This window comes from Pelmatolapia mariae, linkage group LG16_19 (genome assembly GCF_036321145.2).
Source record: "Pelmatolapia mariae isolate MD_Pm_ZW linkage group LG16_19, Pm_UMD_F_2, whole genome shotgun sequence".
NCBI lineage: Eukaryota > Metazoa > Chordata > Actinopteri > Cichliformes > Cichlidae > Pelmatolapia > Pelmatolapia mariae.
The window spans coordinates 35,017,376-35,035,343 of NC_086241.1; the positions used below are offsets into that span (position 1 = coordinate 35,017,376).

Genomic DNA, 17,968 nt, shown 5'->3' on the forward strand with positions numbered 1-17,968 from the left:
TTCATTTTTGTGTCTACCCCTAATGAAGGGTCAGACTTTAGTGATGTTCTTTGTATGTTTCTTCAGACAAACCTGGTCCTGTCCAGCACCTCCGTGTGTCTGATGTCAGGAGTGACTCTGCCTACCTGTCCTGGAAAGATCCAGAGGATAATGGTGGTACTCGCATCACTAACTTTGTGGTAGAGAAGAAAGACACAGCTTCCACTCAGTGGGTCCCTGTCTGCTCTACATCAAAGAAACGCAGCATGATGTTGAAGCACCTGATGGAGGGCACGTCCTACTCATTTAGAGTTGCCGCTGAAAACCAGTTCGGCCGCAGTGAATATGTCGAGACACCAAAGGCCATCAAGGCAATGAACCCGCTCTGTGAGTAACAACACAGTGACTGTTTATCCTTCAAATTTATCTATATTATTTTGGTGTTGGAAAACAAAAAAATGAAAATTCCAAAGATGCTTGCTTAATCATCCAAAATCTTACCTGGCATAGGGTTTTCTGGGAATGCTATTTCCAGATTATGAACAGAATCAACTTTCTGGGATACTGAAAATAAATTTCCTTAAGCACCAAAGAAAACTGTGTTGTACTAAGAGTGAGTAGTTGAAGCCTGAATCGCTCTCATTTTGCTTTCATCCCTCCAGTCCCTCCTGGTCCTCCCAAAGACCTGCATCATGTTGATGTGGACAAGACTGAGGTATGGTTAGCATGGAACTGGCCTGATCGCAATGGAGGAAGTGAAATCACAGGCTTCCTGGTAGAGTACCAGGAAGAGGGAGAGAAAGAGTGGTATGAATGGAAAACCGTCAGCATCCCTGAGAGTCATGTGACTGGTCTGGAGGAAGGAAAAACCTACCGCTTCAGAGTGAGGGCTGAGAATGCCATTGGCCTCAGCAGACCTGATACCACAGTGCCTATCCTCTGCCAGGAGAAACTAGGTAGGGCAGAAGACAGTATTTGCACGACCCCTATTGGATTTCACGTATATCTAATAGCATGAAATTATTGTTCCAGTTGTTTGTTTTCACCTGAAATTAGATATTTACTTTATAGAGTAGGAATTGTGGTGCAGATGTGTGTTCTGTGATGGAGTCTCGAGTGAGTACTTAGAATTAGAGGAGGCAGATGATCTTAATGAAAAAAAGAAACTGTTGATAAGGCTCTAACTGGTAAAGTTTGAGTAATTTAACTTTGTTTCATATTTGTTTCATATGAGTCTAGTAATGTGAGGTGACCTCTTTTTGCACAGTGCCCCCAATTGTTGAAGTTGATGTTAAACTCACTGAAGGCATCATTGTGAAGGCCGGGACTACCATCAGACTGCCAGCTATAATGAGAGGAATCCCTGTCCCAACTGCCAAGTGGTCCATCGAAGGAGAGGAGATCACCAGCCAGGGCAACATTAAGATTGACACTGATAATTTCTCCACTGTTCTCAGCATTAATGAGTGCACCAGAAACCACACTGGAACCTACCTGCTCACTGTGTCCAACCCAGCAGGAACCAAGACGGTGGCCTTAAATGTTACTGTACTCGATGTTCCAGCTGCTCCGATTGGACCTGTCAACATACTGGAGGTCATGCCAGATTCCATGACAATTGAGTGGCGTCCTCCTAAAGATGATGGTGGGAGCCCTATAACCAATTACATTGTGGAGAAAAGAGAGTCCAACAAAGAGACATGGGGAGGTGTGAGTTCTGGTAGTCTTGCCACGAAGCTCCGGATCACTCGCCTTCAGAAAGGAGTAGAATATGTAGTTCGCATTCGTGCTGAGAACAAGATGGGCATTGGTGCCCCTCTGGAGAGCAAGCCCACTGTTGCTGAGCACTCCTTCATGCCCCCTAGTGCACCTGGTAAGCCACAATCCTATGATACCTCAGAGGATGCTGTTACACTTGGCTGGACTATGCCCCTAACTGATGGTGGCAGTCAGATCACTGGCTACATCATTGAGCGCAGACACAAGGGAGGAAAGTGGATCCGTGTCAACAAGACACCTTGCAAGGACCTGAGGTACCGAGTCCTGGGCCTCTACGAGGGCAGCGAGTATGAGTTCAGAGTGTTTGCTGAAAATATTGCTGGATATAGTGGCCCCTCCCCGAGCTCCGATCCCTACAAGCCCTGCAGGCCCATCACTGTCCCGAGTCCCCCTGTCAATCCTAAAGTTAAAGATTACAGCAGGGCCACTGCTGACCTGGTGTGGACCAAACCTACCAAAGACGGAGGCAGCCCAATCCTTGGTTACACTGTGGAGATGAAGAAAGCTAGCGCTGAAGAATGGAAAAAAGTCAACCTGGATGACTTCATCAAGCAGTGTGCCTACAGGGTGAAGGGTCTGGAAGAGGGTGTGACCTATAGATTCAGAGTCTTTGCTACAAACATGATTGGAGACGGGGAGCCAAGAGAAATCCCAGAATCAGTCACTGCTCAGGATATTCTTATACCTCCAGAGATTGAGATGGAGGCCACTTGTCGAGATTGTGTTACTGTGCGTGTTGGACACAACATCAACATCATTGGTTACATCAAGGCTCGCCCTGACCCTGAAGTTTTTTGGTCAAAAGAAGAGACTATTCTAGAGAACAGCAAACGTGTTACCATCCTGCAGAATCTTCCTTTAGTCCACCTAAAGATCAAGGAAGCTACAAGGAATGACCATGGCAAATATATTCTGAAAGCTTCAAATGAAGGTGGTGAGGCTTCCCGCACAATCACAGTTAATGTGCTAGACCGACCCAGCCACTGCCAGAATCTGAATGTGACCTATGTCACCAAGGACTCATGCATGATCAACTGGGAGAGCCCTAAGGACAATGGTGGATCCGAGATCACCAACTACATTGTGGAGTGCAGAGAGCCTAGTATTAGCATGTGGTCTATGATTTCTTCCCACTGCACTAATCGTAAGATCAAGGCAAAGCTGATGGAAGGCCATGAGTACCTGTTCCGTGTCTGTGCTGAGAACAAAATAGGACCAGGACCCTCCGTGGAGACCAAAACTCCTACATTGGCCATTGACCCTATTGACAAGCCCGGTGAGCCTGAGAACTTCAGAGCAATTGACATTGGTAAGAACTATGTCAATTTGAGGTGGCGGAAGCCTGACTATGATGGTGGAAGCCCCCATCTGTCCTACAACCTGGAGTGTAAAACTAAAGATGCGGAGCAGTGGGAAAAACTCAACACCACTACTCTCACAGACACCTTCTTTTTGGCTGATAAGTGTGTGGAAAATCAGACGTACACCTTCAGGTAGGTTACTTCATTTCTAATTTGTAATTACTGATTGTTTTGTTGGGTGTTTATCTGGTCAGAAATTGTGTTCTGTAAGGGTTATCCAGCTATCTACCTTTATTTTTACAATTTGTTATCCAGAGTGCAGACTGTCAGTGAAGGAGGTGAGAGTGCCTGGGTAAAACTTGCAGATATTCTGGTGAGGGAGGAGATCCAGAAGCCTGTCATTGACCTGAAGTTGGCTGGAACACTGACAGTAAAAGCTGGAGAGTCAGTCAGGATGGAGGCTGCTCTGAGAGGAAAGCCCCAGCCTGAGGTTAAATGGATGAAAGATAAGGCTACTGGAGACAATCCCAGAATAAGCTATGAAACTGGCCCAGACTACTCAAAATTTCTGATGACTAAGTCCAAGCGTAGTGACACAGGAAAATACATTATCACTGCCACCAACTCGGCCGGGACTTTCACAGCATATGCCAATGTTAATGTCCTGGACATTCCCGGCCCAGTGAGAGACCTGAGGGTTACTGGCATTGGAGCTGACAAGTGCAGAGTGGTTTGGGATGCTCCAGAGGATGATGGAGGTTGTGAGGTGGACAGCTACATTCTAGAGAAATGTGAAACCAGGAGGATGGTTTGGTCCACATATTCAGCCTCTGTGGTCACACCATACTGCAATGTCACTCGTTTGGTGGAGGGCAATGAATACATATTCAGAGTGAGGGCAGAAAACAAGATGGGAACTGGCCCTGCCATGGAGAGTAAGCCTGTAACTGTCAAGACTCAGTTCAACAAACCTGGACCCCCTGAAGCTCCTGAAGTCACCAAGGTAAAATTTTGTATACTCTCTACTCGATTTTATTTCAAATTGTGTCTCATGGAAAACATTTCAACATCTTCAAGCTTTTATAACATAGTAATTAACATAGCTATAATAACTGTTTGTGATCCAGGTGAGCAAAGATGAGATGACTGTGGTCTGGGCTCCTCCTGAGAATGATGGAGGAAAGTCAATCACTGGCTACATCCTTGAAAGGAAGGAGAAGAGGGCAGTGCGGTGGGTGCCCTGCACTAAGAGCCCAATCTCTGAGAGACGCATGAAAGTAACCAACCTGATTCCAAACCATGAGTACCAGTTCAGAGTGAGAGCTGAGAATGAAGTCGGTCTGGGAGATCCCAGTAAACCCTGCAGACCAGTTGCAGCCAAAGATCCTATTGGTGAGTTTGCTGTCACAACTTTACTATTAAGAAGTTCAAGTGGGGGGGTTTGTTTTGTTTTGTTTTTTTGTGGTAGAGCCGAAGAACATGTAAAATGCCAGACAATGGGGTTTAAGATTTGACAAGCTTCGTCTTTTATTTCAGCATTCATAATAAGTTTTGTTTCACTGTCTCCACCTACAGAGCCACCTGGTCCCCCTGCAGCCCTGAAGGTGGCCGACAGCACAAAAACCTCTATCACCCTGTCCTGGTCTAAACCTGTCTATGACGGTGGCGCCCCCATTATTGGCTATAGCTTGGACATGAGGCTGAAAAGTGAGGCGGACCCTGAGAATCCCACAGTGGGCTGGAAGAGAATTGATACTCATGGACCACTGGTGCTCACAGAATTTACTATTGGCCAGCTTGATGAAAAGCAGGAGTATGAGTTCAAGGTGTCAGCCCAAAACCAGGTGGGCTGGGGACGCCATGCTTATTTGAAGGAGGCAGTGTCTCCCAAGGAGATCCTGGGTAAGAAGTCATCAGATTCTGTGCCTCAATAAATGTGTTATATTACAGTACAGTAGTCTTGTAAATGTTCCAAAGTTGATGACACTAAACATTCATTTGTTTTTCATGTGAAACAGAGGCTCCAGAAATTGAGCTGGATGCCAGTCTGAGGAAAGGCCTTTCTGTGAGGGCTGGTTGTCCTATAAGGCTTTTCGCCGTGATCCGAGGAAGGCCTGCCCCCAAGGTTACGTGGAAGCGGTTGGGTGTGGACAATGTAGTCCGCCGAGGTCACGTGGACCAGGTTGACACCATGTCCTTCCTTGTTATCCCTGAGAGCACCAGAGAGGATTCTGGAAAATATTCACTCACTCTGTCCAACTCAGCTGGAGAGAAAGCAATATTTGTCCGTGTCAAAGTCCTTGGTGAGAAACAAAAAATGAATGTCAAATGGTGTATTTTCTTTTAATAACTTTTAAACCCGTTTAAAAAGACTGGTCACTAATGAGGAAACTGTCATGTCTTTGATTTAAAAATTTTGTCCAAAGACACACCTGGTCCGGTTGGCAGCCTGGATGCCACTGACATCACCAAAACAACAGCTCAACTCTCCTGGTTGCCACCAGAGAATGACGGAGGCAGCCCCATCCTCAATTACGTTGTGGAGAAACGAGAGGTTGATAGGAAGACCTGGACCAAGTGCATAGAGGACCTGAAGAAGACTAGCTTCAAGGTCACCAACCTTACACCTGGCATTGAGTATTACTTCAGAGTCATGGCATGCAACAAGTATGGCATTGGAGTTCCTCAGGACTCACCCAGGTCCTACTTGGCTGTTGACCCAATCAGTAAGTTCTGTGTTCTTCTGACTCTGAATTTAGTCTGTTTTGTTATTTGTTCCTAATCCCTGCTTTGTTTTGGATTCAGGTGAGCCAGACCCTCCAAAGAAGATGGACGTGTTAGAGATCACCAAGAATAGTGCTACACTGGGCTGGCTAAAACCACTCAGGGATGGAGGTGCCAAAATCAATGGTTATGTGGTGGATTACCAGGAGGAGGGTGCACCTGAGGACAAATGGACACCATATTCTGTGGTCAAAGACCTGACTATCGTGGTAGTTGGTCTGAAAGAAGGAAAGAAGTATAAGTTCAGAGTGGCTGCTAGGAACTCAGTGGGAGTCAGTTTGGCTCGAGAGGCTGAGGGAATGTTTGAAGTTAAGGAGCAGCTCAGTGAGTAGACAAGTTTAAACATTTCCTAATACTAGTATGGATAATAGTAACTGAGACACTGTCATTTATATAGGTCAATCAAAAAGTTTAAATCATGTGAAATACAGAAGTAACTATTGATATTTTGTCTTCCTCTCAGTGGCTCCAAAGATAATCATGCCTGACATTGTGACAGTCAGAGCTGGATCCAAGATGACGATTGAGGCTATTGTGGCAGGTAAACCTGCTCCCGTCTGCAAGTGGAAGCAGGGCAATGAGGATGTGCTGACCTCTGATCGCCTGTCCATTGTAAAGACGCTGACAACTACCACACTTATTATAAAGAATGTAACAAGAAAGGATAGTGGTTACTACAGCCTGTCAGCTGAGAACAGTACTGCCAAGGTTAATCAGATCCTCAAAGTCATCGTCATGGGTAAGTTAGAACGGAAACTTTTTACACCGCTGGTTCTTGTAAACACATCAACAGTGCTTTGCCCTGCCTTCCATTATCAACGTGTGTGCTGTCTGTGTCTCAGACATCCCTGGACCCCCTGAAGCTCCTTTGGAGATCACTGAACTGGACATAGATGCGTGCACACTGCTCTGGAACTCGCCACAGGAGGATGGTGGTAGCAACATCACCAACTACATTGTAGAGAAGTGTGATGTTAGCCAGGGTGATTGGGTCACCGTTTCTGCATCTTGCACAAAGACGAGCTTCAGAATGACCAAACTGACACCTGGCAAAGAGTACAGCTTCCGTGTTCGTGCTGAAAACAGGTTTGGCATCTCTGAGCCTACCTACTCTGAGAGGATGATTGCCAGATATCCATTTGGTGAGCGTTTGTATTCTAATATGTATCATAGCTTCCCAACATTACAAGAATAACATTATGTGTTAATGTTTTTTTTCCCCAAAGATCCTCCGAGTGAACCCAGAAACCTGCAGATAAACAAGGTCAACAAGGATTTCGTCATCCTATCATGGGAGCGTCCCAGCACTGATGGTGGGAGCCCCATCACTGGATATTGCATTGAAAAGAAGGAGAGGAATAGCCTTCTGTGGGTGAAGGCTAATGAGACTCTGGTCAAAGCCACTCAGTACACCTGCACAGGCCTGATTGATGGCCTGGAGTACACCTTCAGGGTGTCAGCACAAAACCAGGCCGGACAGGGCAAACCTTGTAAACAGACAGACTTCATCACTGCCAGGACTGCTGTCGGTATGAACACTTCTTATAACTAGAAAAACATCATAATTTTTCTCACCATTTCACCATATTGTTGATAAATTTCAGTTAAAACCAATAATACAAAAATGACAACTTTAAATTCAAAGAGCTCTTCACAACACAGCTGCATTTTTATGTCATTCATGTTTTTATTAACTGGAAAAAACATCATATACATCATTTTATGTATGCCCTCTGCTGTTTTAACATTCCCTGATCAGTTTGTTGAAGCTAGCAAACATTTGTTTTTTTAAATTCTTTTTAACCACAGAATAAAAATGTATCTCACCTGTTAGATAACGTGCTCCATGTACCAAGGCTAAATATTTAATAGTGATTCAGTTCAGCAGCCCCAGGCCCTTTAATACATGTCAAACAAAAAGATAAGGGAAATTTATTTTTAAAATACCTACTTCCGTTGCAAGTTAACTTAACCAAATACATCTGAAATACAGAAGCCCATTTTAGCCCTAACATTAAAGTGGTGATATCTATTTTTCTGTCTATCAGTTGATCAATCAGTTACACTTTTTTTTAATTATCAATCAATCAATATCAACTCAACAGTATTATAGTAAAGTATATAACAGTAAAGCTAGGGAACCCTTCCTTTAAATAAACATGCTGTAGTTGATTTAATACCCACAAAAACTGAGGAGAAAAAAATTAAATGATTACAGATGCTGCAATTCAATGATAAAATCAACAGTTTAATTATTCCATGTCAAAATCATCTACGCAATCCTACCCACCCACAATCTTCTTTGACTCATATCAGAATGATTCAAATTCTACTTTTTCTGGTCAATATATTTTCTTTTTAATTTCAGAATATATTGCTATATATATTTGCACTCTTTTGCATTCAAGTTCATTCTTTGTTATTTAAACAGTATAGTCTACAACTGTTCATTTGTGGGGGGTTTTGTTTCTATCTAGACCCACCAGGAAAACCCGAGCCCATGGATGTGACCAAGAATACTGTATCATTAGTGTGGGGCCGTCCAAAGCATGACGGTGGCAGCAAGTTGATTGGCTACTACGTGGAATATACAAAGCTTCCAGAAGAGAAGTGGACTCGCTGCAATGCCAACTGCATGAACATCCAGACAGAGAACTATGTGGTGACTAATCTACAGGAGGGTCAACAATACCAGTTTAGAGTCATCGCCAAGACCGCAATTAACAGCAGCCTTCCATCTGAGCTATCTGACCCTATTCCTGTCATCGCAGAGAATGGTACAACTCTGCACAGTAACGAAAGCGATACACAAATACAGTTATATACAAATAATCATGAGGGGTTTTTTCCCTTCTATGCAGTTGCTCCTCGTGTGGAATTGGGTGTTAACATGAAGAACCTGATTGTGGTGAAAGCTGGAGAAAATGTCTTCCTGGATGCTGAGGTCTTTGGCAAACCACTTCCCAAAGTGAGCTGGAAGAAGGATGGAGTACCTCTGGTCCTTGCTGAGGGAATGAAGATGTCCCAAAAGAAACATCTTCATCTGCTGGAGCTATACTCTGTCACCAGGAAAGAGACTGGGGACTACACTATCACAGCTGAAAATGTCAATGGCACCAAGTACGCCACCATAAAGGTCAAAGTACTCGGTAAGCTAAAGTTATGTTAGTTCATTTTATTGTAGTGCTTAAGCTAGCGTTTCATGTTTTGAGAGAAAAAAGCTTATCCTTGTGTTTTTTCTACCACAGACAAACCAGGCCCTCCAGCCTCAGTGAAAATTACTAAGGTGTTTGCTGACCATGTTAAGCTGCGATGGGAGCCACCACTTGCAGATGGCGGTTCTGAAATCACTAACTACATCATTGAGAAGCGTGAGACTAGCAGGGCCAACTGGGCACTGGTCACCTCAAACATCCATGGACACATCACTGACTGTTCAGTGGAGAAACTTATTGAAGGACACGAATATCAGTTCCGAGTCAGTGCTGAGAACCAGTATGGTGTGGGAGATCCCATTATGACTGACGCTGTCACGGTCAAGAATCCTTATGGTAAGAAAACTCACTGTATTCTACTTGAGGAGTACAGAAAAAATGAAAGCATGCATGTTTTACTGACTGCATAAACCTTTCTCCCACATCTCTATAATACATTTTGAAAGTCTCATATTAGCTTGGCCATGCTTAAATCATTAACATTACTGTGATTTGACATATATCTTAACATTTTTTGCTTAAATTCAATTTTTCAAATTGTGAATTGTGTGACATGGCTAATGTGTAAGTTTTTTATTCCTTTATAACACCATGTTGATCAAAGTTGGTGTAGCCCATCTTGCCTATTGATGACCAAAAGTAAAGACAGACGCTAATGGGAGAGAATTAAAACATTATCTCTTGTGTCAGATGTTCCTGGTCCATGTGAGCCACCTGTCATCACCAACATCACAAAGAACTCCATGACAGTCAGCTGGAAGGCCCCAGCCAATGATGGCAAGTCTCCCATCCTTGGCTACATGGTGGAGAAACGTGAGGCCACTGAGCTGAGCTGGGCTAAGGTTAACCGCCGACCAGTCATTGATAGGACCATCAAGGCCATTCAACTGACTGAGGGCTCTGAGTATGAGTTCAGAGTAATTGCTATAAACAAGGCTGGTCTTGGGAAACCCAGTGACGCTTCAAATGGTGCCCTGGCTGTTGACCCTGTCTGTGAGTACCTGCTTTAAAACACACTTTCTAAATGAAAGTAAAATGCAGACAACTAATTATTCATAAATAATTCTTTAGATCCTCCCGGGCCACCTGCCTTCCCCAAGGTGGTGGACTCTACCAAGACGTCAGTTAGCCTTAGCTGGACCAAACCAGCATACGATGGTGGCTGTGAGATCATTGGATACTTGGTTGAGTGCAAGCGAGTTGATGCAGAGAGCTGGACAAGATGCAATGTGCCGAAGAAACTCCAGGCCACGAAATTCCTGCTGACAGGCCTGATGGACAACACTGAGTACCAGTTCAGAGTCACGGCTGTTAACAAGATTGGCTACAGTGAGCCCAGCGAGGTGCCTGGAAACTACATGCCTAAGGATATTCTAAGTATGTTCCCAGCTGTCTCTGATTCAACACTATTTAGATAAATAATTTCCAAAAGGAAAATTGTTTAATTTACTGGTTTAAATTAATGGTTTTCTGTGGGGTGTTTCCACTGGAGATCAACAGCTTATGTCTAAATCATTGTTATGAATATGTGTGGCTATTGCTGAATCTCTAAAAGAAAAAAGAATTAAATCAAGAGGCGATATAAAAATCAATCAAGTTAGCTTGGCTTTGAAGGAGAGACTGTGTCAGCAAATACAGTAGTACACCTTGTCTCTCATTACTATATCACAGTGTATCACTGTTAAAGAGGAACTTCATTTCATTAAATAACTTTAATGCATATGACATTATGGAGATCGGATTGCATGACTACTAACTGGCTCAGTGGTAATCGAAGAAAATGAAATAACCATTTACCTAATCCAACATAGTCCAACTATTAGAAAAATTTGACCAACCAGCAATTTTCCAGCGTAATTGAAATTGCTGGTCTGGCCTTTGTGGTTATCTTTTTAATCTATATATTATATTACTTGTTTCCGCTAGCGAATTAACTTTATTAATAAAACATATTGTCAATAATTAATATCATTCTTGGTGAAATTCATAAACTAACACTTTCTTGGTATTAGCCAAAATTAACACTTAATATTTTCAGGAGGACAAATTAGCACTGTGAAAAGAGAATACTGCCTAATGGGCAAGACAGATTAACAGAAGAAATAATGGCAACTAACAGATGACATAACAGTTAACTTATTCATTGTGATTAATGAACAGTGATGGGAATAACGGCGTTACAAGTAACGGCGTTACTTTTTTCAGTAACGAGTCATCTAACTAATTACTATTCTATCGTTACAACGCCGTTACCGTTACTAACAAGAAAATGCGGTCCGTTACTATTTTTCAACAAACAGACAGTTGAAGCAAACACAGAAATGAAAGTGAAAAGATGGAGTAGCATGGCAGTGCAGTGTGTGATCTGGACACAAGCGATGGAGGCACTTGTAGAACTTTGGAAAGCTCATCCGAGCCTTTTCGATGTGGCCTCACAAACTATCATGACCACAACAACCGTGAAAATAATTGGATTTACTTTGCTGCTCAATCACAGCTGCCTGATCAATGTTTTTCATTAGCAATTTAGCAAAGTTGATGGTGGTGGTGTGCGTGTCTGTGTGAGTGAAAGACAGAGAGGGAGAGACAGATTTTCTGTTATAACCTTCAAGTTATGGACGCACAGTGTGAGTACCCGGGTCGCATCAGAGCATCAGGCCGCATAGTGTGAGACCCTGCATCATGACCTACGAACTTCTAACCCCTGCGAGTCAATCGTGCAGTTTGAGCAGAAGTTGAATAACGCGACTGAAAAAATCGCACAGTGTATGCCCAGCTTAAGGGAGCAAAAAAAACGCATGAGTGCTGCTGTTTGACTGAGGAAGAATAAAGTAGTCGTGGTAAGCCAATCACATGACCACTTCAAGATGACAAAGCAACAAGGTGATATATACCAACTTTTAAATTGTGTTGATAGGCCATGTGAAACCAGAGTCATGATAAACAATATATACGTGCGTTTTTTCCTGAATAGTTTCATGTTTACTGTCTAAGGACAGCGCTAGCAAGCACTCTCTGCTTATGACCAAAAAATAAAAAAAAACAAACGGTAAACGGCCTGTATTTGTATAGCGCTTTACTTAGTCCCTAAGGACCCCAAAGCGCTTTACACTACATTCAGTCATTCACACACTGGTGATGGCAAGCTACATTGTAGCCACAGCTGCCCTGGGGCGCACTGACAGAGGCGAGGTGCCGGACACTGGCGCCACCGGACCCTCTGACCACCACCAGTAGGCAAACATGGGGCTAGTATCTTGCCCAAGGATATTTGGCAGCCTGACCTTCTGATTAGTGGCTGACCTGCTCTGCCACCTGAGCTACAGCTACAAAACAAAAAAAACAGCCCGTTCCTGTTGGTGGAAAAATACACCACATCGACCAATCAAAAAATGATATGGCAACATGACATTTGGTTGTTTAGGAAGAGGGGGAAGTTTTAGGAGTGGCGGCAAGAGAGAGAGTTTTGAGATGTGAGAGATTTGTGACGTTTAGCGTGTTTGGAGTGTGTAGTTAATGTGTTGTCTTGTGTAGTTAGTGTGTAGTGTTGTGGATGGTTTTGTGTTGTGTGTCAGAACAATGAGGCGACTGCTGTCTCCAGGTAGAAACAGGAGTGATACACCTGCTGCTGTCAGACCTGCAGGTATCAGGCTGTGATGTTCTCCTTTATAGTGGATAGAAATTTTTGGAGTGGCACAAATAATTTGTGTATCATCTTATTGAATGCAGAACAGCTGATTGTTCTGTAAATAGTTTGAAATGGTTATTTAAAAAAGGGTAAAAGGTAAATGGATGCAAATAGCTTTGTTGTTTGTAAAACTTGTGAATATGATTTTAAAATTGACAACTTATATTTGCATTTAAAGTTATGAAATATGATTCATTAAACATGTTTGTGGTTGTTACAGTAAAAATATAACTTTTTCTACTCGGATTTTATGTTTTTTGTCTGATTTTAGATCAATTGTGTTAATACAGTATGTCAAAATGAAAACATAACTGTAAATTCAGACACGTGAGGTTGTGCTGAAAAGAATGATACCAAACAAGGCAAAGGAAATAGTTTTTAAAGGTGAAATGTAGAGGAAACATCAAAAGTGGTTAAAAACGGCCAAATCCAGGGTATACCTGGATTTTTTTTAAAGTAACGCAATAGTTACTTTTCAAGTAATTAATTACTTTTAGAATCTTGTAACTCAGTTACTAACTCAATTACTTTTTTGAAGAAGTAACTAGTAACTATAATTAATTACTTTTTCAAAGTAACCTACCCAACACTGTTAATGACCCACCCTTTGTTTCCTCCAGTTGCTCCTGAAGCTGAGCTTGACGCTGACCTGAGAAAAGCTTTGGTTCTGCGAGCTGGAGTAACCATGAGGCTCTATGTACCACTGAGAGGACGCCCAGCACCGAAGGTGACATGGACTAAAGTTGATGCTAATTTGAAGGAAAGGCAAGGACTACTGATCAAGACATCAGACTGGGACACCCTACTGATGACTGAGGATGTTAACAGATGTGATTCTGGCAAATATGTTCTGTCACTGGAGAACAGCAGTGGCTCTAAGAGCTACACCATCGTAGTAAAGGTCCTTGGTAAGAATTTCTGTCATATAAAATGTTGAGTACACTCCAGTGAGTTGGACTGTCACATGCAATGTAGACATGTAAATGAAACCAAGTTAGTGAAAAACCCTTTCACTGATTGATAGTTCAAATCTATCAAGAGATTTTTCTTAACCTGCATCAAGCTGAAATAAAATTCTTGAAATAGTGGGTTTAAAAATTAAATATTAAATGTACTAAATGGAGTCGAACCTAGTTTTCACCTTAAAATGTGTAAAAAAGTAGAACATATACATGATTATATAAGATATATCAGAAATATCAGCATGAAGAAAGAAATTTTTTTTAAAAATAAATATAGAGTGCACACATAGGCTTAATGTGTGTTTTCACTTCAGATATGCATTTGTACTCGTGCTTGTATAACTTTCTGAAAGCTATAAGGCAAAGAAATTGCTTCTCTTGCCCACTTAGATTCTCCGGGCCCACCCTTAAACCTGACTGTGAAGGAAACCTCCAGAACCCATGCCTGCATCACCTGGGATGCCCCACTGATTGATGGTGGTAGTCCAGTTAAGAACTACATCGTAGAGAAACGTTTGGCTGAGAGGAAAGCCTGGACCTGTGTGTCAGCAGATTGTCCTAAGATTTCCTTCAGGATCACCAACCTGGAGGCAGGACAGGCCTACTGCTTCAGAGTTCTAGCTGAAAATGCATACGGCATTGGAGAAGGCTGTGAGACCCCAGGCAGCATCAGGGCCTCTGGTAGTTACAAGATATTTGATACTTAAATTTAAATATACTCATGCTGTATAGCCACTGCATTCGTGAGCTTAAAGAAAGACACTATATATGTAGCTAAATATCAATTAAAAAAAAAACGCAGATGTTCAACCTTCGTCCATTTGTCCTTCCTCTGCAGAGCAACCTGGTCCAGTGACAGACTTCAAAGCTCAGAAGACTACAAAGAACTCTATCACCCTGTCCTGGAAGAAGCCAATCAATGATGGTGGAAGTTATATTACTGCATACATCTTGGAGCAGGGTGAAGGCGAGGAGAAGTGGAAGCAGATCGTGAAAGGCAAGAATACCTCACACACTATTGGAGAACTGACAGAAGGCAAGGAGTATTCTTTCAGGGTCAAGGCACTCAACGAGTCTGGAGAGGGACCACCCACTGAGCTCACTGCTGTTGCAAAGGACCAATTTGGTAAAAATGCCATCATGCTATTCTTAGTTATACTAAAATTATAATGTTGAACTTTTTAATGATGATTATCCTTTTGAACTTCAGTGCTACCCGACTGCAACTTAAGTGATCTGCACGATGGCTGCTGTGTGGTTAAGGAGGGCAGCACAACACGCATTAACATCCCCATCACTGGAGTTCCAAACCCCACTGCTACCTGGAAGAAGGGCGATATGGGACTGGGTGATACTGGCCGGATGTGTGTTGAAGCATCTCAGAGCATCACCACCTTACTGATTAGAGACTGCCAGAGAGGAGATGCTGACACCTACACTATAGACGTCAGGAACAGTGCTGGCTCAAAGGACTGCAAGTTCCAGCTGAAGGTGGTTGGAAAACCCGGTATCTGCACTGGACCCATTACGTTTGATGAGATAACTGCCGATGCCATCACACTAGAGTGGGGACCACCCAAAGATGATGGTGGTGCAGAGGTGTCTAATTACATTGTGGAGAAGAGGAGAACAACAGATAACAAGTGGGCTACAGTGGCTTCTGCCATCCAGAAGACCACCATGAGAGTGATCAGACTCCATGAAGGGATAGAATACATCTTTAGAGTGTTCGCTGAGAACAAGTATGGGGTTGGAGAACATCTGAGGTCTGACCCAGTCGTTGCCCAGCATCCTTTCAGTAAGTATGGCCATTGACTACTACCACTGTTAATTTATAACTGATTATACTTCAGATCTTTTTGTCTTGTCAAGACATTGTCTCTAATTTTTTTTTAATAAAAAGGGGCGAAATTATCTCTAGTACTCTGTTTTAGCAACATTTAGTGCTCATTATAAGACCTGATGTATTTGTTTTACAAATGTACTTTTAAAATACTAGAAAATTAAATGAAACTACAGCTTTGTTGAGGGATTTTTTTAATCAGTCTTTCTCGTGTAATGACACCATCTGCATTATACTGAACTGAGGTGTTCAATACATTTTATTACACATATTAATAATGTCTTCCTCTCGCTTTCTCTTCTTCCTCCAGATGTTCCCGGGGCACCTGCTCCACCAGAAATTGTGAGCATCAGGCATGAATCAGCCATCTTGACTTGGGTTGATCCAAAGGACACTGGTGGTGCCCCAGTTACTGGTAACAAACAGTGATTAATGTACATGCTAAGTATGAGCAAACAGCAAATAACAATCAGTCTGAACAAGTAATTTTGTGTTTTCTCTAGGATATCACATAGAGTATAAGGAAAAGAACAGTCTGATGTGGAAACGGGCAAGTAAGACTCCTCTGAGAGTAAAAGAATGTAGAGTCACTGGACTGACAGAAGGATTAGAATATGAGTTCAGGGTAATGGCCATGAACATGGCTGGCCTGGGAAAGGCTAGCAAAGTAACTGAGGCCGTGGTTGCTCTGGATCCTATTGGTGAGTCCACTGTTATTGGAATCTTTTTTTTGCTCTAATCTTATTCAACTCTGTACTGTTTACAGTACTTATTACCTGAGCTATGGCAACCATGTCTCTTTTTTGAAATGCTTTACAATCTTCTTCTCTTTTGTGTCATGTCAGATCCTCCTGGCAAGCCTGAAGTAATCAGTGTCACCAGGAGCACAGTCACTCTGATGTGGACAGCTCCCAAATATGACGGTGGCTACAAGCTTACTGGTTATATCATAGAGAAACTTGAGGCCAGTGGTAAGGCCTGGATGAAAGCAAATCATGTCAACATTCAGGGCTGTGCTTTTACCGTCACTGACCTGACTGAAGGATCCCAGTATGAATTTAGAGTCAGAGCCAGGAATGCTGCAGGTGCCATCAGTATTCCTTCAGAGCCTACTCAGCTTTTGACCTGCAAGGATGAATATGGTAAGCTAAGTGGTAAACAGTTTGACTAGTTTCGGAGTTGACTGTAGATTATTCATCCCCCCCCCCCCCCCCTTTATGTATATATGTACAGTTAGGACTTAAAAATAATTGTCAAAAGTTTGAAATTTTCAGTTGTTGAACGCTTGAAATTTCAACAACTGTCTACAATGCAAAATACAACTTTTTTTTGTCATCTCTACAGAGCCCCCAACCATCACTATTGACCCAGAAATGAAAGATGGTATAGCCATCAGAGCAGGAGACACAATTGTAATCTCAGCTTCTAAAATTGTGGGCAAACCTCCACCTACTGCAGCGTGGTCCAAGGGAGGACGTGAATTGAAGACTTCTGATATTGTCACCATCACCAGTACCCCAACCTCCTCTACTCTGGCTATTAAGTACGCAAGTCGGAAGAACACAGGGGAGTACACTATCACTGCCAGCAACCCCTTTGGCATTAAGGAAGAACATGTTAAGGTGAAGGTCTTAGATGTTCCTGGACCTCCAGGCCCAATTGAAGCCAGTAACATTTCAGCCGAAAAGTGTACCCTGACCTGGCTTCCACCGGAGGAGGATGGAGGCTCTTCTATCAAATCCTACATCCTTGAGAAGAGAGAAACCAGCCGACTACAGTGGACCAAGCTAGCTGAAAATGTCATGGATTGCAGACATGTAGTCAGCAAACTGATTAAAGGCAATGAGTACATTTTCAGAGTGTCTGCTGTGAACCAGTATGGCACAGGAGATTCAACCCAGTCTGGTCCAGTCAAAATGGTTGATAGTTTCTGTAAGTTTATATTTTTTATGTGGTTTATATCTGTGTATTAATAATTAAACAATAAAAGCAACTTAGCTATAGGATCTTGCAGATACTGGAAATAAAAATATAGCTAATAGACATGCCCTTCCTGTTTCTGTTTCCCCAGCCCCACCAGGTCCGCCCTCAACACCAGAGATTGATAATGTTAGTAGGAATGCTGTCACCATTTCATGGAAGAGACCAGTACGAGATGGGGGAAGTGACATTAGGGGATACTGTGTTGAGAGGAAAGAGAGAAAAGGACTGAGATGGGTCAGAGCCAGTAAGCGGACTATCCCTGACCTGCGGTTTAAGGTGCAAGGCCTGAGTGAGGGAGTAGAGTACGAGTTTAGAGTCACTGCTGAGAACAAGGCTGGATTTGGGGAGCCAAGTGAACCATCGCGCCCTGTCATGACAAAAGATATTGTGTGTAAGTAAAACTCGCAGCAATGTTCTCACGGCAATGTGAATTG

At 42.8% G+C, this 17,968-nt stretch overlaps 1 protein-coding gene across 1 annotated transcript in view; it reads left to right on the plus strand.

Moving 5' to 3' along the window:
* The window catches only part of ttn.2 (titin, tandem duplicate 2), a 217,622-nt gene that overhangs the window by 154,320 nt on the left and 45,334 nt on the right, over positions 1 to 17,968 (plus strand). The window contains 26 exon segments of the mRNA XM_063497648.1: positions 67 to 366; positions 642 to 935; positions 1,247 to 3,251; positions 3,375 to 4,062; positions 4,187 to 4,451; positions 4,635 to 4,961; positions 5,078 to 5,362; positions 5,486 to 5,785; positions 5,865 to 6,167; positions 6,307 to 6,582; positions 6,686 to 6,985; positions 7,070 to 7,372; positions 8,321 to 8,620; positions 8,705 to 8,992; positions 9,092 to 9,394; positions 9,749 to 10,051; positions 10,130 to 10,435; positions 13,367 to 13,654; positions 14,099 to 14,389; positions 14,547 to 14,834; positions 14,919 to 15,506; positions 15,862 to 15,966; positions 16,055 to 16,252; positions 16,397 to 16,693; positions 16,896 to 17,483; positions 17,623 to 17,925. Of these exon segments, the coding sequence (XP_063353718.1) occupies positions 67 to 366; positions 642 to 935; positions 1,247 to 3,251; positions 3,375 to 4,062; positions 4,187 to 4,451; positions 4,635 to 4,961; positions 5,078 to 5,362; positions 5,486 to 5,785; positions 5,865 to 6,167; positions 6,307 to 6,582; positions 6,686 to 6,985; positions 7,070 to 7,372; positions 8,321 to 8,620; positions 8,705 to 8,992; positions 9,092 to 9,394; positions 9,749 to 10,051; positions 10,130 to 10,435; positions 13,367 to 13,654; positions 14,099 to 14,389; positions 14,547 to 14,834; positions 14,919 to 15,506; positions 15,862 to 15,966; positions 16,055 to 16,252; positions 16,397 to 16,693; positions 16,896 to 17,483; positions 17,623 to 17,925 (10,092 nt within the window).